This window comes from Hippopotamus amphibius, chromosome 9, assembly GCF_030028045.1.
Source record: "Hippopotamus amphibius kiboko isolate mHipAmp2 chromosome 9, mHipAmp2.hap2, whole genome shotgun sequence".
Taxonomy (NCBI): domain Eukaryota; kingdom Metazoa; phylum Chordata; class Mammalia; order Artiodactyla; family Hippopotamidae; genus Hippopotamus; species Hippopotamus amphibius.
Genome location: NC_080194.1, coordinates 121,596,138 through 121,616,472, shown reverse-complemented (window position 1 = coordinate 121,616,472; position 20,335 = coordinate 121,596,138). Strand labels below are relative to the sequence as shown.

Sequence of the window (20,335 nt, the reverse complement as noted above, 5' to 3'; positions counted from 1 at the left end):
TAAATTTTTTCTTTCTGATTTCTTAAAGAAAATATTTGCAGACGTCGTTGATAATGCATATTAGGTGAGCTGGTTACTTCTCCTAGGTCAGTCTCTGGGTTACCCCTCCAGGGAACAGCTGAGGTCTCATGCCTGGGCCCTGTCTCCTTCCCTCCTTCCTAGAGCTCCAGGAGGGGATGTCTCCTTCCTTCCTAGAGCTGGGGAGGGGGTGTCTCATTCCTAGAGCTGAGGGGGGTGTGTCTCCTTCCTAAAGCTGGAGAGGGGGTATCTCCTTCCTAGAGCTGGGCAGGGGGCTGACTCTTTCTTTCCTAGAGCAGGGTGGGGGCTGACTGAGCCTTTCTAAGATTGGTTGTTTGGTATAGCTTTGAGATCCTATGATGTTTTGAAAATTTTTTTCTTCTTTCTACTTAGCCATTTCTGTAACAGGAGTGAAAAATGAATAGGTTCTTTTCTTCTGAAATTTAAATCCATTCCATCTTCATTTTTTCCTATAAGGTAGGAAGTTTCCTACAATGCTTGCCTTAGATTTACTTTTTTTTTTTAAAGATGGTATGTTTTATGTTTCCTGTATTTTACCACAATTTAAAAGTTTAAATTTGTTTAATTAAAAAATGAAAATATCATAAATGGGTATTGAACTTTGTCAAAAGCTTTTTCTGCATCTGTTGAGAGCATCATATAGTTTTTATTCTTAAAGAATAAGTTGTTAATATGGTATATCACATTTATTGGTTTGCATATACCAAAGAATCCTTGCATCCCTGGGATAAATCCCACTTGATCAGGGTGTATGAGCCTTTTAACGTGTTGTTGGTAGATTTACTTTTTTAAACTAACTCGTGAAACCAAATCTCATTTTTCTGCCACGGCATTGGACTGTGGTTGCGGGGAGGGATGATGTCCAGCTGTTCGGCCATTGCTAATTAGGTCCCCATGTAGTCTGAGTCAGGAGAGACAGGCTCCACCTGGGTGCATGTGTGTGGCTGTGCACACACACAATCAGGGCTGGGTGGGTAGTGCTGTAGTGGCAGCCTCCACATTACCAGGAAAGTCAGTGGCATATGGACTTGGGCAGCCTCTGCCCAGCGGTGGAGGCAGCAGGAGGGGCGTGGGGAGAAGACCAGGCAAGCCCTCTCTGCTGACCCTCTGGTGTCCACCTCTCTGTCTTCACTCATGACATCCTGGACATCACTGTTGGGGGGTGGGGTCAGGTCTCAGTTTTTTTCCTGCAGTTGCAGTGAGCCACACATAGTGTTCAAGAAACATTCATCTTTTTTTTTTTTAAACTATTAACCACACTTCAGACTTTATTGGATTTCTACCTGCGCCCCTTCCCAAGTGGGATCCCTGCACTGCGTTAGCCGTCATGGTTCCTCTGTCCCCTCTGGTCTGCGGCAGTCTCTGGACTTCCCTGGCTCTTCATGACCTTGATGGTTCTGAGCAGATCTGGTCATGGTCACATATCTGGAGAATGTCCCTCAAATTGGGCTTGTCTGGTGCTTTCTCATGACTGGACAGGTTGTGGGTTTGGGGAGAATCCCACAGAGGAGAGGTGCCCTTCCCATCATGGGTGATGTTGTCCTCAATAGCCTGGTTGAGGTGTGTCTGCCAGGTGTCTCCTCTGTCAGGTTCTTTTCCAGTCCATTCTTTGACCTCTGGAAGCCAGTCATGGGGTCCAGTCCACGCTCCAGGGACCCCCGAGGGGGCATTTCCACATGTTATTTGGATCTCCTCTGTAAGGAATTTATTTTTAAAATATTTATTTATTTATTTGGTTGTGCTGGGTGTTAGTTGTGGCAGGCAGGCTCCTTAGTTGTGGCATGCGAACTCTTAATTGCGGCATGCTGTGGGATCTAGTTCCCTGACGAGGGATCAAACCCAGGCCCCCTGCATTGGGAGCATGGAGTCTTATCCACTGCACCACCAGAGAAGTCCCCAGTAAGCAATTCATTTAGCAGTCATCATATCTGTTTACACTCTGGGTTATGGTCCAGCAGTGTTACTCGTTGTGGTCTTAAATTGTCCGGCTCTGGTCAGTGGTGCTTCTTCCCACTTGTCTCCCGTATCCCTGTGACATACCTCCATTCTTTATTTTTCTAGCGCTTCCTTACTTTGTGGTACTACAGGATGCTTCAGGCTCCTCTCGTTTCCCAGCCCTACAGCCAGCCTTTTCTCTAGGAGCCCTTGTTCCTTTTATTGGAGAGCGGTGTTAGGAACCCAGATCTGGGTGCTGAGTGGCCACTGCTACTGGGGTGTCACTGCTTCCAGACTCTCTTAGCAAACAGAGCTAGGTTACATCTGTGGGTGTGCATCCTCACATATGGTCATTTCTCTGTGTATCCATATGAATGTATATTAAGGTAAACACGAGTTCATGTTGGCATCTCCGATTCTCATCCGGTCCATGGGGTGTGTGTTGGCCTTCCCCTCTTGCTTATTTGGAACTTCTCTGCTAGTGAGAAATTTTGCCCCACCATCCCCCATGATTTGTTTGCTTAATGCCAGTGCACATGCAAAGCAGTTTCAGAATTGTTCACCTATCCCCAATTAGACTCTGGTGTTTCTACAGAGTTCCTTTTGTCTTTGTCCTTAAGTTTTTACTCAATTTCCAAAGTCGCTCAGGCCAGCCCTCCCTCCAGCCTTCTGTTCATTGTGGTCACATCTATGTGCAATAGAGCTGGATTCATTTGTCACAGTCTGCGTTACATCCTGGCATCCCCTGACCCCCTGGCTAGGTTGTTTTGATAGTTTATGTACATTAAAGTTCATTTTTTGTGATATACAGATTTATGGGTTTTGACAAATGCGTAGTTATCCATCACCCTAGTACTGTTCAGAATAGTTACATCCCCTGGAAATTCCCCTCTGCATGTGATTGACTGCGTACTCCTACAGCCCCTGGCCGCTATGTTCCTCCCCATGGTTTTGCCTTTTCCAGTGTGTCAGATGAATGGAATTCTACAGTGTGTTGCCTTTGGGTCTGGGTTCCTATGCTTAGTAAGATGTACTTGAGGTCTTTCCATGCTGTTGAGTGAATCCACATTCCATTGATATTCTCTCTGAATGTCATACCATTTTATGAACATGTCACAATTTGCTTATCCATCCATCAGTGAGGGTCATCTATCTTGTTTCCAGTTTTAGCAATTATGAACAAAGCTCCTGTAAACATTTGCATGCAGGCTTTTGTGTAAATGTAAGTTTTCAGTTCACTTGGGTGAATACCTAAGAGTATAATTGCTGGGTCATATGGTAAATCTATGTTTAACTTTATAAGAAACTGCCAAACTGTCCTCCAGAGTGGTTGTACCAGTTTGCATCCCACCGGCAATGAATGAGAGTTCCTGTTGTTCTGAATCCTCTGGAGCATTTGATATTTTCAGTTTTTTGGATTTTGGCTGTTATGATAGGTGTGTGGTGATACTGCATTGTGGTTTTCATTGGCATTTCCCCAATAACAAATGATATTAAGCATCTTTTCATGTGTTTATTTGCCATCTGTGTATCTTCTTTGTGTGAAGCAGATGACTTTCAGTGTCTGTTCAGATCTTTTACCCTTTTAGAAGCTAGGTTGTTTGCTTGTTGTTGATCTTAATGTTTAAGTGTTCTGGATGCAAATCCTTTGTCAGGTATGTGATTTGCAGATATTTTTCCCACTCTGTGGCTTGTCTTTTCATTCTCTTTTATAGGGCAAAGGTTTTTCATTTGATAAAGTAGAATTTATCAGTTTTTTTCTTTCATGGATCATACTTTGGGTGTTTTATCTAAAAACTCATTGCCAAATCCAAGTCACATAGGTTTTTTTTTTTTTCTGTATTTTGTTTTAGAAGTTCTATACTTCTGTGTTTTACATTTAGGTCTCTGGTCCTTTTTGAATAAATTTTTTTATAAGGTGTGAGTTATATGTCAAGGTTCAATTTTTTGCATATGATGTCTGGTTGTTCCAGCACCACTTGTTGAGAAGACTTTCTCCATAATTGTCTTTGCACCCTTGTCAAAAATCAGTTGACTGTCTTTGTGTAGGTCTACTTCTGGGCTCTGTAGTCTCTTGCATTGATTTATCTGTCTATACTTTTGCTAATACCATACTGTCTTGATTACTGTAGCTTTACAGTAAGTCTTGAAATTGGGTAAAATGAGTCCTCAAACTTTGTTCGTTACTAGAATTATTTTGGCTACTCTAGTTCTTTTGCTTTTACATATACATTTTAAAATCAGCTTGTCAGTATCTATGGGAAAGCTTACTGGATGTTTTGATTGAGATTGCATTGAATCTGTAGATCAGATTGGGGAGAACTGACATCTTAATAATGCTGACTCTTCCAATTCATGAAACAATGGCTCTTTCCATTTATTTCGATCTTCTTTGATTTCTTTCATCATGTTCTGTAGTTTTCCACATACAAATTCTGCATATATTGTGTTAGTTTTTTATCTAGGCACTTTTTTTGGTGGCTATTGTAATTTTTTAAAAAAAATTCGGGTTACAGTTGTTCATTGCTGATATATAGGAATATAGTTGACTTTTGTATATTGATCTTGTATTTGTATTCTGTGACCTTCATAAACTCATTTATTAGCGTCATAAGGGTTTTTTTTTTTTTTGTCGATTCTTTGGGATTTTCTACATAAGCAGTTTATTAATAGAGATCATTTCATTTCTTCCTTTCTAATCTATATACCTTTTATTTCTTATACTTGCCTCATTGTACTAGCTAGGATTTCCTACACAGTGTTGAATAGGAGTAAGAAGAGATAGTCTTGCTTTGTTCCAAATCTTTGGGGGAAAGTATTTAGTCATTAACTTTTAAGTATGATCTTGGCTGTAGGTTTTTCATAACTATGTTTTGTAGATTGATGAAGTGTCCTTCTGTGCCTAATTTGGTGAAAGTTTTTTTTATCATGGATGCGTGGATTCTTTCATGTACGTTTTTGTGTGTCTATTGATACTTTCCTATGGTTTTTTTTATTGGAATATGATTACTTTACAATGTTGTGTTAGTTTCTGCTGTATAATGAAGTGAATCAGGTATATGTATACCTATATCTCCTCCCTCTTGGACCTCCCTCCCACCCCTCCCTCCAATACATCTAGGTCGTCACAGAGCACCGAGCTGAGCTCCCTGTGCTTTATAGCATGTTCCCACTAGCTAGCTATTCTACGCACACGTCTGTGCACATATGTCAATCTCAGTCTCCCAATTCATCCCACCCTCCTCTTCCCTCCTTGTGTCCACACATCCGTTTTCTATGTCTACGTCTCTATTCCTGCCCTTCAAATAGGTTCATCTGTACCATTTTCTAGATTCCAGATATATGCATTAGTATATGATATTTGTTTTTTTCTTTCTGGCTTACTTCATTCTGTATGACAGACTCTAGGTGTATCCACATCTCTACAAAGGACCCAATTTCATTCCTTTTTATGGCCGAGTAATATCCCATTGTATATATGTGCCATATCTTCTTTATCCATTCATCTGTTGATTTAGGTTGCTTCCATGTCCTGGCTGTTGTAAATAGTGCTGCAGTGAACATTGGGGTACATGTGTCCTTTTGAATTATGGTTTTCTTAGGGTATATATGCCCAGTAGTGGGATTGCTGGGTTATATGGTATTCCTATTTTAGTTTTTCAAGGAACTTTCATACTGTTCACCATAGTAGCTGTATCAATGTACATTCCCACCAACAGTGCGAGAGGGTTCCCGTTTCTCCACACCCTCTCCAGCATTTATTGTTTGTAGATTTTTTGATGATGGCCATTCTGACTGGTGTGAAGTGATACCTCATTGTAGTTTTTTTTTTTTAATAAATTTATTTATTTATTTATTTTATTGGCTGTGTTGGGTCTTTTTTGCTGTGCACGGGCTTTCTTTTTAGTTGCAGTGAGTGGGGGCTACTCTTCATTGTGGTGCGCGGGCTTCTCATTGCCGTGGCTTCTCTTGTTGCGGAGCACGGGCTCTAGGTGCGTGGGCTTCAGTAGTTGCAGCACATGGGCTCAATAGTTGTGGCTCACAGGCTTAGTTGCTCTGTGGCATGTGGGATCTTCCTGGAGCAGGGATCGAACCCTTGTCCCTGCATTGGCAGGTGGATTCTTAACCACTGCACCACCTAGGAAGCCCCCTCATTGTAGTTTTGATTTGCATTTCTCTAATAATTAGTGATATTGAGCATCTTTTCCTCTGCCTCTTGGCCATCTGTATGTCTTCTTTGGTGAAATATCTATTTAGGTCTTCTGCCCATTTTTTAATTAGGTTGTTTAATTTTTTGATATTGAGCTCCATGAGCTGTTTGTATATTTGGAGATTAGTCCTTTGTCCATTGCTCATTTGCAAATATTTTCTCCCATTCTGAGGGTTGTCTTTTCATCTTGTTTACGATTTCCTTTGCTGTGCAAAAGCTTTTAAGTTTAATTAGGTCCCACTTGTTTATTTTTGTTTTTATTTTCATTACTCTAGGAGGTGGGTCAAAAAAGATCTTGCTGTGGTTTATGTCAAAGAGTGTTTTTCCTATGTTTTCCTCTGAGTTTTATAGTGTCCAGTCTTACATTTAGGTCTTTAATCCATTTTGAGTATTATTTTTGTGTATGATGTTAGGTAGTGTCCTAATTTCATTCTTTTACATGTGGCTGTCCAGTTTTCCCAGCACCACTTATTGAAGAGGCTTTCTTTTCTCCATTGTATATTCTTGCCTCCTTTGTCATAAATTAGGTGACCATATGTGCTTGGGTTTATCTCTGGGCTTTCTATCCTGTAGCATTGATCTATATATCTGTTTTTGTGCCAGTACCCTACTGTCTTGATTACTGTAGCTTTGTCATATAGTTTGAAGTCAGGGAGTCGGATTCCTCCAGTTCCGTTTTTCTTTCTTAAGATTGCTTTAGCTATTCAGGGTCTTTTGTGTTTCCATACAAATTGTAAAATGTTTTGTTCTACTTCTGTGAAGAATGCCATTGGTAATTTGGTAGGGATTGCATTGAACCTGTAGATTGCTTTGGGTAGTATAGTCATTTTCACAATATTGATTCTTCCAATCCAAGAACATGGTATATTTCTCCATTTGTTTATGTCATCTTTGATTTCTTTCATCAGTGTTTTATAGTTTTCTGAGTACAGGTCTTTTGCCTCATTAGGTAGATTTATTCCTAGGTTGGTTTTTATTGTTTTTGTCATGATGGTAAATGGGATTGTTTCCTTAATTTCTCTTTATGATTTTTCGTTTTTAGTGTATAGGAATGCAAGAGGTTTCTGTGCATTAATTTTGTGTCCTGCAAGCTTACCAAATTCATTGATTAGTTCTAGTAGTTTTCTGGTGGCATCTTTAGGATTTTCTTCGGAGTTTTTTTTATGCTTTTTTTTTTTTTTTGAGAACTTTTATTGAAATATAATTGACTTACAGTAAACTGCATATATTTAAAGTGCACCATTTGATTTTTTTTTCTTATTAGTAATGTATACATGGCAATCCCAATCTCCCAGTTCATCCCACCCCAACTTCCCCACCGTTGCTTCCCCTCTTGGTGTCCATATGTTTGTTCTATATATCTGTGTCTCTATTTCTGCCTTGCAAACTGGTTGATCTGTACCATTTTTCTATATTCCTCATACATGCATTAATATACGATATTTGTTTTTTTGTTTTTCTTTAAGAACTTTTATTGAGATACAATTGATGTACAATAAACTGCATATATTTAAAGTGTACCATTTGATTTTTTTTTTTCTTATTAGTAATGTATATATGGCAATCCCAATCTCCCAATTCATTCCCCCCCAGTCACCTCTGCTTTTCCCACTTGGTGTCCATATGTTCGTTCTCTACATCTGTGTCTCTATTTCTGCCTGGCAGACTGGTTGATTTGTACCATTTTTCTATATTCCGTATATATGCATTAATATATGATATTTGTTTTTTTTTTCCTGGCTTACTTCACTTGGTATGACAGACTCTAGGTCCATCTACATCTCTACAAATGACCCAATTTCATTCCTTTTTACAGCTTAGTAATAGTCCACTGTATATATGTATCACATCTTCTTTATCCATTCCTCTGTTGATAGACATTTAGGTTGCTTCCATGACCTGACTATTGTAAATAGTGCTGCAATGAACACTGGAGTGCATGTGCTTTTTTGAATTATGGTTTTCTCTGGGCATATGCCCAGCAGTGGAATTGCTGGGTCATATGGTAATTCTGTTTTTAGTTTTTCAAGGTACCTCCATACTGTTCTCAATAGTAGCTGTATCAATGTACATTCCCACCAATAGTGCAAGAGGATTCCCTTTTCTCCATACCCTCTCCAGCATTTATTGTTTGTAGATTTTCTGATGATGCCCATTCTAACTGGTGTGAAGTGATACCTCATTGTAGTTTTGATTTGCATTTCTCTAAGAATTAGTGATATTGAGCATATTTTCATGTGCCTCTTGGCCATCTGTATGTCTTCTTTGGAGAAATGCCTATTTAGGTCTTCTGCCCATTTTTTGATTGGGTTGTTTGTTTTTTGATATTGAGCTGGATGAACTGTCTATATATTTTGGAGATTAATCCTTTGTCTGTTGATTTGTTTGCAAATATTTTCTCCCATTCTGAGGGTGGTCTTTTTGTCTTGTTTATAGTTTCCTTTGCTGTGCAAAAGCTTTTAAGTTTCATTAAGTCCCACTTGTTTATTTTTCTTTTTATTTCCATTACTCTAAGAGGTGGGTTTAAAAGATCTTGTTGTAATTTGTCAGAGTGTTCTTCCTATGTTTTCCTCTAGGAGTTTTATAATGTCCGGTCTCACATTTAGGTCTTTAATCCATTTTGAGTTTATTTTTGTGTATGGTGTTAGGGAGTGTTCTAATTTCATTCTTTTACGTGTAGCTGTCCAGTTTTCCCAACACCACTTATTGAAGACACTGTCTTTTCTCCATTGTATATTCTTGCCTCCTTTGTCATAAATTAGGTGACCATAGTTTATCTCTGGGCTTTCTATCCTATTCCATTGATCTGTATTTCTGTTTTTGTGCCAGTACCATGTTGTCTTGATTACTGTAGTTTTGTAGTATAGTCTGAAGTCAGGAAGTCTGATTCCTCCAGCTCCACATTTTCCCCTCAATATTGCTTTGGCTATTCGGGGTCTTTTGTGTCTCCATACAAATTTTAGGATTTTTTGTTCTAGTTCTGTAAAAAATGCCATTGGTAATTTGATGGGGATTGCATTGAATCTGTAGATTGCTTTGGGTAGTATAGTCATTTTACAATGTTGATTCTTCCAATCCAAGAACATGGTATATCTCTCAATCTGTTTGTGTCATCTTTGATTTCTTTCATCAGTGTCTTATAGTTTTCTGAGTACAGGTCTTTTACCTCCTTGGTTAGGTTTATTCCTAGGTATTTTATTCTTTTTGTTGCAATGGTAAACAGGATTGTTTCCTTAATTTCTCTTTCTGATCTTTCATTGTTAGTGTATAGGAATGCAAGAGATTTCTGTGCATTAATTTAATATCCTACAACTTTACCAAATTGACTGATTAGCTCAAGTAGTTTTCTGGTGGCATCTTTAGGATTTTCTATGTATAGTATCATGTCATCTGCAAACAGTGACAGTTTTACTTCTTTTTCAATTTGGATTCCTTTTATTCCTTTTTCTTCTGTGATTGTCATGGCTAGGACTTCCAAAACTATGTTAAGAGTGGTGAAAGTGGACATCCTTGTCTTGTTCCTGAACTTAGTGGAAATGCTTTCAGTTTTTCACCATTGAGGATGATGTTTGCTGTGGGTTTGTCATATATGGCCTTTATTATGTTGAGGGAGGTTCCCTCTATGCCCATTTTCTGGAGAGTTTTTATCACAAATGTGTGTTGAATTAATTAATTAATTTATTTATTTATTATTTATGGCTGCATTGGGTCTTTGTTGCTGTGTGTGGGCTTCCTCTAGTTATGGCAAGTGAGGGCTACTCTTTGTTGTGGTGTGCAGACTTCTCAGTGCAGTGACTTCTCTTGTTGTGGAGCACAGGCTCTAGGCACGCAGGCTTCAGTAGTTGCAACACATGGGCTCAGTAGTTGTGGCTCACAGGCTGTAGAGCGCAGGCTCAGTAGTAGTGGCACATGGGCTTTGTTGCTCTGTGGCATGTGAGATCTTCCAAGATCAGGGATCAAACCCGTGTCCCCCTGCATTGGCAGGCAATTCTTAACCACTGCGCCACCAAGGAAGTCCCTGAGTGTTGAATTTTGTCAGAAACTTTTTCTGTATCCATTGAGATTATCATATGGTTTTTATTCCTTAATTTGTTAATATGGGGTATCACATTGATTGATTTGTGTATATTGAAGAATCCTTGCATTCCTGGGACAAATACCACTGATCATGGGATTTATGATCCTTTTAATGTGTTGTTGGATTCTGTTTGCTAGTATTTTGAGGATTTTTGCATCTGTGTTTATCAGTGATATTGGTCTGTAATTTTCTTTTCTTATGATATCTTTGGTTTTGGTATCAGGGTGATGGTGGCTTTGTAGAATGAATTTGGGTGTGTTTCTCCCTCTGCAGTTTTTGGAAGAGTGTGAGAAGGATAGGTGTTAGCTCTTCTCTAAATGTTTGTTAGAATTTGCCTGTGAAGCCATCTGGTCCTGGGCTTTCGTTTGTTAGAAGATTTTTTGTTATAGTTTCAATTTCATTGCTTCTGATAGGTCTGTTTATATTTTCTAATTCTTCCTGGTTCAGTCTTGGAAGATTGTACCTTTCCAAGAACTTGTCCATCTCTTCAAGATTGTCCATTTTATTGGCATATAGTTGTTTGTAGTAGTCTCGTATAATCCTTTGTATTTCTGTGGTGTCAGTTGTGATTTCTCCTTTTTCATTTCTAATTTTATTGATTTGCATCCTCTCCTTTTTTTGCTTGATGAGTCTAGCTAAAGGTTTATCACTTTTGTTTATCTTCTCAAAGAACCAACGTTTAGTTTTATTGATCTTTGCTATTGTTTTCTTCATTTCTGTTTCATTTATTTCTGCTCTGCTCTTTATGATTTCTTTACTTCTACTGACTCTGGGTTTTCTTTGTTCTTTTTTCTCTAGTTGCTTTAGGTGTAAGGTAAAATCATTTATTTGAGATTTTTCATGTTTCTTGAGGTGAGGTTGAATTGCTATAAACTTATCTCTTAGAACTGTTTTTGCTGCATCCCATAGGTTTTGGGTCATCGTGTTTTCATTGTCATTTGTTTCTATGTATTTTTTTTATTTCTTCTTTGATTTCTTCAGTGATTTCTTGGTTATTTAGCAGTGCACTGTTTAGCCAGTGCCAGTACCATACTGTCTCGATTACTGTAGCTTTGTAGTATAGTTTGAAGTTGGGGAGCCTGAGTCCTCTAGCTCCATTTTTCTTTCTCAAGATTGCTTTGGCTATTCAGGGTCTTTTGTGTCTTCATACAAATTGTAAAATGTTTTGTTCTAAAAAACTGTGTTTTTACAGTTTTTTTTTTTTCCTGTAATTGATTTCTAATCTCATAGTGTTGTGGTCAAAAAAGATGCTTGATATGATTTCAATTTTTCTAAATTTTCTGAGGATTCATTTATGACCCAAGATGTAATCTATCCCCCGAGAATGTTCTGTGTACACTTGAGAAGAAAGTGTATTCTGCCACTTTCAGGTGGAATGTCCTATAAATATCAATTAACTCTGTTTGGTCTATTGTGTCACTTAAAGCTTGTGTTTCCTTATTTTCTGTTTGGATGATCCGTCCAGTGGTGTAAGGGGGGTGTAAAATTCCCCTACTATTACTGTGGTACTGTCCATTTCCCCTTTTATGGTTGTTAGCATTTGCCTTATGTATTGAGGTGCTCCTATGTTGGGTGCATAAATATTTTTGTTATAACGTCTTCTTGGATTAATCCCTTTATGATTATATAGTATCTTTATCTCTTGTAACAGTCTTTATTTTAAAGTCTATTTTATCTGCGTATGGCTGCTCTAGCTTTCTTTTAATTTCCATTTGCATGGAATATCTTTTTCCATCCCCTCACTTTCAGTCTGTGTGTGTCCCTAGGTCTGAAGTTGGTCCCTTGTAGACAGCATATATATGGGTCTTGTTTTTGTATCCATTCAGCCAGTCTGTGTCCTTTGGTTGGAGCATTTAATCCATTTACGTTCAAGATGATTATCGATAGGTATGTTCCTAATACCATTTTCTCAATTGATTTAGGTTTGATTTTGTGGGTCTTTTTCTTCTCTTGTGATTCCTCCCTATAGAGAAGTTCTTTTAGCATTTGTTGTAAAGCTGGTTTGGTGGTGCTGAATTCTCCTACCTTTTGCTCGTCTGTAAAGCTTTTGATTTCTCTGTCAAATCTGAATGAGATCCTTGCTGGGTAATCTTGTTTGTGGGTTTTTCTCTTTCATCACTTTAAATATATCCTGCCACTCCCTTCTGGCCTGCAGAATTTCTGCCAGAAATCAGCTGATAACCTTATCAGGATTCCTTTGTATGTTATTTGTTGCTCTTCTCTTGCTGCTTTTAATATTTTTTCTTTGAGTTTAATTTTTGTTAGTTTGATTAATATGTGTCTTAGTGTGTTTCTCCTAGGGTTTATCCTGTTTGGGACTCTCTGCAATTCTTGGACTTGGTTGGCTATTTCCTTTCCCATATTAGGGAAGTTTTCAACTATAATCTCTTCAAATACTTTCTCAGACCCTTTTTCTTTCTATTCTTCTTCTGGACCCCTATAATCCGAATGTTGGTGCATTCATTATTGTCCCAGAGGCCTCTGAGATTGTCTTCAATTCTTTTCATTCTTTTTTCTTTATTCTGCTCCTCGGCAGTTATTTCCACCATTCTGTCTTCCAGCTCACTTATTTGTTCTTCTGTCTCAGTTATTCTGTTATTGATTCCTTCTGGTATATTTGTTATTTCAGTTATTGTGTTGTTCATCTCTGTTTGTTCTTTGGTTCTTCTAGATCTTTGTTAAACATTTCTAGTATTTTCTCAATCCATGCCTCCATTCTATTTCCAAGATTCTGAATTATCTTTACTATCATTTCTCTGAATTCTGTTTCAGGTAAATTGCCTGTTTCCTCTTCATTTATATGGTCTTGTAGGTTTTTACCTTGTTCCTTCATCTGTGACATATTTTTTTTTTTTTTTTTTTTTTGGTGAGTGGGATTGTATTCCTGTCTTACTGGTTGTTTGGCCTAAGGCTTTCAGCACTGGAGTTTGCAGGCTGTTGAGTAGAGCTGGGTCTTGGTGCTGAGATGAGGACCTCTGGGAGACCTCACTCCAATGAATATTCCCTAGGGTCTGAGGTTCTCTGTTAGTCCAGTGGTTCAGACTCGGAGCTCCCACTGTAGGAGCCCAGGCCCAACTCCCAGCTCAGCTTGTGAACGGAGGTCCTGCAAGCTGTGTGGGGCAGCAAAAAAAAAAAAAAAAAAAAAAAAAAAACCCAGAACAATAACAAAGAGTAAATAATGAAATAAGACTAGAAAACTAACAGATATGTTAGAAAAAAATAAAATATATAGATAAAACAGCAACTGTAAGGTAAAACAGAACCACAATAGCAAAAAAAAAGAGGGGGAAAAAAAGCCTGAAAAGGCCTTGGCTGTGGGGGGTGGGGCTTAGGCAGGGGTGGGGTTTAGGTGGTGGGCACCGCCTATGCTTGGGACCCACAGGGCCAGAAAAGGCGAAGTGGGGAGAGGGGGGCTTAGGCTTAACGTGGCAGGGGGGTCCTAGGAGTGCCTCTGGCCTTAGAGGGCAGAGGACCAGGTCTTGGACCCTAGCAGGCTCCCTGGGCCTGAGTGGGCAGGGGAAACACTGGGCACATTCCCCCAGATCCTCTGATCTTGGAGGGTTCCTCCCCGTTGGCCTGTCTTCTTCACACCCCATGGCCCTAGGACCCACGCAGCTGGAGGGGTGCCAGAAGGCAGGGGGCCAGACCCAGAAGCGCAACAGGCTTCCTGGGGCTGAGTGGGTAGGGGAAATGCCCACAGCACTTCCCCAGTCCCCTGGTCTCAAAGAGTCCCTCTTCTGCCTCTCCTCCTCTTATCCCCTCCTGCCTCCCTCCTATGCCCCTAGGACTCCCATGGCTGTAGTGGGCCTTGGAGGGCAGAAGACCAGGCCCAGGAGCCTAACAGGCTTCCCTGGGCTCGAGTGGGCAGGGGCATACTCCCCCTGATCCTCCGAGCCCCTGAGGGTCCCTCCAGGCAGGGAACCCCTCCCCTCTCCCAGCCACCCCTCAGGGGCACCAGTCCTGTCCAGCCTTCTCTTCTTCTCCCCTGTCACTCCCCTCCATGTCCTACTCGGTTGCTCTGGGGTTCCTCCCATTTCCTTGGGCATCTAGTTTCCCCACCAGCCTCCCGCAGGTGCCCTAGTTGTGGCGAGACGAGAACTCCACGTCCTCCCAAGCTGCCATCTTAACTCTATCTCAAACATTTTTTTAAGCCATACTCCCCTTGCTGGACGGCCTGCGGGGTGTGGTGGATGTTGGCCCCTAGGGCTCCACATTCTGGGGCCCAGGGGAGGTGCAGTGCCCTGGCTCCACACAGGGGCGCTGCCTAGTCCCACCCAGGCCCAGGACGTGTGGCACCAAAAGCAGCACCAGCCTCTGTGGTCTGGTTTTCTTATTTAGTTTGATAGTATGGTGATTACATTGATTGGGGGTTTTTTTTAGTGTTTATTTGGCTTGCTGGGTCTTAGTTGCAGCGTGCAAGGTCTTTTAGTTGTGGCATGTGGAATCTTTAGTTGCAGCATGTGAACACTTAGTTGCAGCATGTGGGATCTAGTTTCCCTACCAGGGATCAAACCCAGGCCCCCTGCATTGGAAGTGTGGAGTCTCAGCCACTGGACCAGCAGGGAAGCCCCCACTGATTGTTTTTTGAGGGTTGAACTAGCCTTGCATTTCTGAGTTGAAATTGGTTGGTTGTGATGTATTATCTTTATTTCTTCTTTTGTGAGTTTTGGTAGTTTATGTCTTTCAAGTAATTGGTCTCTTTTACCGAAGTTGTCAAATTATGATCTTAGAGAGATGTACAGTATCCTGTATTGTCTTTTTGCATCTGTGGGAGCTGTAGCAGTGTTCTTTTTTGATCCCTGATATTGGTGTCTTTTCTCCTTTTCTTGGTTAGTCTGACTAGAGTTCTATAAATTATATTGTTCTTATTGAAGAACCAACTTTTGGTTTTATTGATTTTCTCTATTTTTTTCCATGTTCTCAATTTCATTGATTTCACCTCGTTTTAAAAATGTCTTTTCTGATGCTTGTTTTACATGTAATTTGCTCTTTCTGATTTCTTAAATAGAAGTTTAGATTTGAGACCCTTCTATTTTTCTCATATGAATGTTTTATTGTAAATTTTCTACAGGCAAAGTTCATTCTGGGATAGTTAACTAATCGTTTTATGTAACCAGGCACATGTTTTGTGTAAATATGTCTATTTTATATGCACATATACACTGTGTATAAGTAGATGCAACATACATAGGTATGTGTACATATACACGTACATTGTGGCTTCTCCAGGTTGGATCTTCTAATATCTCCCCCAAGAGTTTGTGAAATACTCAGACCCTTGAGTCCCTGCTTTGATTCAAAACCACTGGTGAGACTGCCTCGTCTTCTTGCCTAGCCAAGCCCCTGCATGTCCGAAAAGTATCCATAAAGGGCTTTGTTCCTGTTCACATTCCTTTTGTCTTCTTTTCCTTCCAGTTGTGGCATTCTTGGTGGCCTTCCATCAAAACAAGCAGCTGATTGGAGACAGGGGACTGCTGCCCTGCAGAGTGTACCTGAGAAGTGTGCAGCAGCACTTCCGTGGGCGAGTCAGCTGGGACACCGTGAGCTATGCCCCCACCGTCCTCTGGCTGCTGGACTGGTCTCACATGGACTCCAACCTGGACACCCTGGCTCTTCTTGGGCTGGGCATCTCCTCTTTCATCCTGGTGTCCGGCTGCGCCAATATGGTCCTCATGGCTGCTCTCTGGGTCCTCTACATGTCCCTGGTCAACGTGGGGCAGATCTGGTAAGAAGGAAGGACAGGGCACCTGTGATATAGGCGCGTGGTAACTCAGGGTCCTGGGAATGTCACCCCCCAGAGCCCATTGAGGCCTCTGGCAGCGGGAGTGAGAAAGTGAGCTTTCTTATGTTAGTTCAGAAAATATCACCCTTTTAATTAGGTTGTGGTAGACACTGCTGGTCGCATTCAACCAAAATCCAGGAGCTTCCTTATTGGGGAGTAATTGCGATTCTGTTGGGGGTGTCATGGCTGCACCTGAGAGCACATTGCCAGCCAGCCTCCTCCGGTGCTGGGGGGGTGGTGTGAGATGGAGGTGGAAGCCTCTGGGTGGGCTGCTGGGAGCACTCTGGTGGTGGGGCTTGATTTGGAGGCTTACTCCTCTGCTCCTGCTCCCACCTGCTCCTTCCTTGTTTGAGAGGAACCAGTGCCAGGGGTCACAGTTGAGGCTAGCCCTGCTGGGGAGAATAGGCTGCAGTGCTGGACAGGTCAGAGGTGGTTGGGCTCTATGAAGGGAGAATCAGATGGGAGTATGGATGGGGGTGTCAGGTGTCAGTGCAGCATGTGGCTTGGATAGGCTGGGATGAAAATTGAGGGCCCTGAAATGCTGTGCCATGTTTGACAGTGGAGAAGGGGGTGCCTTCTCCAAGTTCTGGGCTCTGGCCCTGGGGAAGAATCACCTAACAGAGGAGGCGCATTGTAAGATTAGGTAAAGCCTTGAGAGAAAGCTCTGGGGTTGGGGCCAGTGTCTGTGTAGACATGAAGGAAGTAAACGGGGGTGGTGTCTGTGTGGACAAGGAGGAAGTGGAGGAGGGGGTGGTGTCTGTGTAGAGGAGCAGGAAGTTAAGCACCTCCGGGGCTCCTGCTGCCATGTTCCCACAGGGGCCTTTGTTTCCTGGGAGGACAGGTTCGTTCAGTGGCCTGACAGGCTGGGTTGCTGGCCCAGATCAGAGGGGCTGGCTAGGTCCTGGACCATGACAGGAGTGGCTTTCAACCCAGATGCCCAACCCCTTCAGTGTCACTTGCTCAGCCCATGGGCCATGAGCTGTCAGAGGCCCCCTCCCAGCTCCTGTCGTCTGGCCCTGGTCCCCAAGCAAGTGTGGGTGACACTCAGTGTGCAAGCAGAAGGCACCTCCCCCATCCAGTCTGTGGAAAAGAAGGCCAGCGTTTCAGTCACCCTGGCTCCCCTCCCTGCTCCCGAGGCCCTCCTTTGATAAGTTACCGTTGACCATCCTGCACCCTGGTAGTCAGAGCCAGCATTTATGCAGAGACTTTGGGAAACTTCATTGCCCTGGTGTCGTGGCATGAGCTGTGTGGATCAGAAGAAATAGCCATGGGCGTTGGTTACTGGGTTTCACAGGGGTCACCGAGTGGGTGGCAACATCGTACTTCTGTGATGCATCCTGTGTCCAGTTCTGTACAGAAACTGTGTGGTTTCCTGGACAAAGAATATTTACATTTGATTTACGGCGTTTTCTTTTCTAAAGGCCCAGGCGGTGAGGGTGGAAACAGTGGCTGCTCTGGGTAGGTGGACTGTGCCTCGTGCCCGTCAGGCAGCTGTGAGGTGAGGGAAGCGTCCCTCGCTCCTGTCTGCTCCTCCCCACCTGAGATTCACAGGTGCTGCCACCTCGGGCTGTTTGACCTCCTGGGCGGCCACAGGCGGTCACTGCCCGCCTCTAGTCTCTCCGGTCAGTGGATGTTTACAGCACAAGAGGATTCTGGCTGGGGTCGTCTGTGATGTCTAAGAGGCTGCTGTTTCTAGACACATGTGATTTAGTCCATGTCAGAGGAGGGAGAATTTTGGGTAATTTGTCCCGTTTTAACAGCTGGAGTTACGGAGAGGAGGAGTATAGTGCCCGGCTCCAGTGTCCTGCTCAGATGACGAGCCTGTCTGTAACACGGGGCTTGGGCAGTACTGTACCACACCCAGCAACTGGGAAAATCATATCCAGTGTCCGTTTTAAACAGTAATTTCTAGTCACATCTAGAATGTGTTGGTCAGGAAGATTTTTGAAAACCGGTATGAGTCCACATGGCCAAAAATAGAGTCTTGTATTTTTTCAATGGAAAAGATGTTCTGTTCCCTTCCACTTGGATATGTTAAAAAATCATTTGAATTAATTGAGGCTCACTCAAGCAAAATAAAATAAAAGTACGTCTTCTCAGAAATGACGCCTGAGATGTTTTAGGTGAAAAATATAAAACAAAGAAAACCTATCAGTGGACACCAGTTGACTGTTTGCTGTGTTCTTGATGCCGAACATCCATGTTCCCAGCTGAACCTCAGGCTGCTTGGTGGGGCCCCAGGCAAGGCTGCGCAGGCCCCTCAGCCTGGGAGGTGTCTCCCTCCCAGAGACCTTGACTCAGATCTCCCTGGTGGATGATAGTTTCCAGGTTGTGAGAGTGATACTGGAAACTTACTGGAAGAGTGAGGACCCCTTAAGTGGAAATTGGGCTTTTCTTTTCTTGATGAGAGTTAGACACACTGTGTTCTTTCACATCCCACTTATTCTGAATTGAGGGAAAAGGAAGTCTGTTTGGGGTGAGATGCTCAGATGATGGACACCGTTGATGGGATGTCTTTCAAATGTCATCCAGCTGGTGGCCTGCAGTGGGGACAGGAAGCCCCCATGGGGTGAGGAGACGTCAGGGAGGTGCACGTGGCACATCTTGGCCGGCACCGAGGCCCCTGCCCTAGGGTCCCATGGTGGTGGCTCGGTGCCTGCCCAGCCTGGCTTATGTGCACTGTAGCCGCTGCTTCACTTGAAGCCTCGCTCTCTCCCTTCTTTTAAGCGGGTGTCCCCTCTGCTCCTGCTGACCCCGACTGGCATCTGTGATGAAGTCCCAGTGTTGGAAATGAACATCCTCAGCAGGCACAGGATCCTGCTTTGCTGCCGAGTGAGGCCATTGGGGTCCCACGTCGGTGTCTTGGGCAGAGTCAGGTAGCCTTCCAGACAGCCTGCTCATCCTGGGATCCCAGGACCTGTGCCCGCCCTTCTGCTGTCCTCCTGCCACCCTCCTGACATGGTCCCAGTACATGTGCAGCGAGGCTGGTGGGAGCCTAATGAATCCACTTCATGATGGTGATGGTCAAAAATCTTCTTTTTGGGGAAAATGGCTTTAGTCCTGCAGTTGGTGCTTTGTAGGGTGATGACCCAGGTCCTCAGACTTGGAAAGTGATGCTTTCAGAGGAGCCAGAAAAGACTGGTTTTATTAACTGCTTGTCTAGTGGTGGCAGGAGGGAGAGTCGGATCAGTGTTGCTGCCTCACAGCAGGAACAGGGGAACCAAGACAGGGCCAGCTGGGGTGGTCTGCCCCTCAGCGAGGATCCGGCTCTCCAGGGTCCTCTCCCAGAGTTGCACCCCGGAGGCAGCACAGTGCATGGGTAGGCTAGGGGCCAGCCATGGCCATGCTGAGACCTGACCCCAGCTCCACAGACACCCAGGCTGTGCTGTCGCCATGGCTGCGTCCCTAGCTCCACGAATCAGCATGTCCGCACTCGGCCTGTCCCCCCAGGTGGGACCCCGGGAAGACCGGGGACTCATTCGTACTCTTCCCACTTCCCTCATGTTTCACCAATCTCCACATGCTCCTGATTTCACCTGCAAGGTATCTCTGGAAACTTCCTCTGCTGCCAGCACTGGTGTGACCCTGAGTCCATGGTGGCCATCTGCTCTGCTCCTCACACGCCCCGTGGTTTGTCAGGGACACACGTGCCAGCTTCGTTTTGTTTCTGCCATTCAAGGCCCGGCAGTTAGAAGGCAGTACTTTCACATGTAGGCAGATCTAAGGTGAGGACCATAGCCTCCCTCCCCACTTGCCCCACTTCGTGTTGAAGACCAGGTCAGGTTCCATTTTGGGTTTTCAGGCCTTGGAAATTGGGCCCCGTTGCCTCTGGACCAGGGCTGCTGTCAGGCTCCTTTCAGGGAAATAGGAGCAACCCCCACGGCCTGAAGAAGGGGGCTCCGTAGGGTCAAGGTGCCACAGACTCACAAAGCAGGCCAGTGGGTTGGAGCTGTGGGTGGGTAAGGTAGTCCTTGGACCCCGCTGGCTGGAGAGGGGAGAAGGAGGAGCAGGTGCGCTGCTGTCATGGCCTTTCCTCAGGCTCTGGTTCTGTTCTGTCTGGGCTGGTTGAGAAGCTCTGAGGGAGGGGGCAGTGGGGCGCACCTTCCTGACGCTTGTTGTGTCTCCTGGACGTGGGAAGGAGGCGATGCTGGACGATTCTGTGAGACAGGAAGCGAGGCAGAGGCTCGGCGCCTGGGGGGCTGGACATTCCTGGGGCCCGGAGGGGTGCAGGGCTGGCCCTGGGGGCTCAGAGTTTCCGAGGACACAGGTGTGGCCGCGCCGCATGGCTTCA

The 20,335-nt window shown here is 43.5% G+C and overlaps 1 protein-coding gene across 4 annotated transcripts in view; it reads left to right on the top strand.

The window, feature by feature from the left end:
- LMF1 (lipase maturation factor 1) overlaps positions 1-20,335 on the top strand; it is a 97,145-nt gene that overhangs the window by 4,329 nt on the left and 72,481 nt on the right. For 3 of the 4 annotated variants that reach the window (XR_009055465.1, XM_057748861.1, XM_057748862.1), the window contains exon 1: positions 15,684-15,987. Coding sequence is in view for 3 of the 4 variants with exons in the window: in XM_057748861.1 (XP_057604844.1) it covers positions 15,810-15,987 (178 nt within the window). In the remaining variant the exon portion in view is untranslated. Of the gene's footprint in view, positions 1-15,677; positions 15,988-20,335 lie in introns of those variants that run through there. The other variant, XM_057748863.1, reaches the window with a different exon arrangement.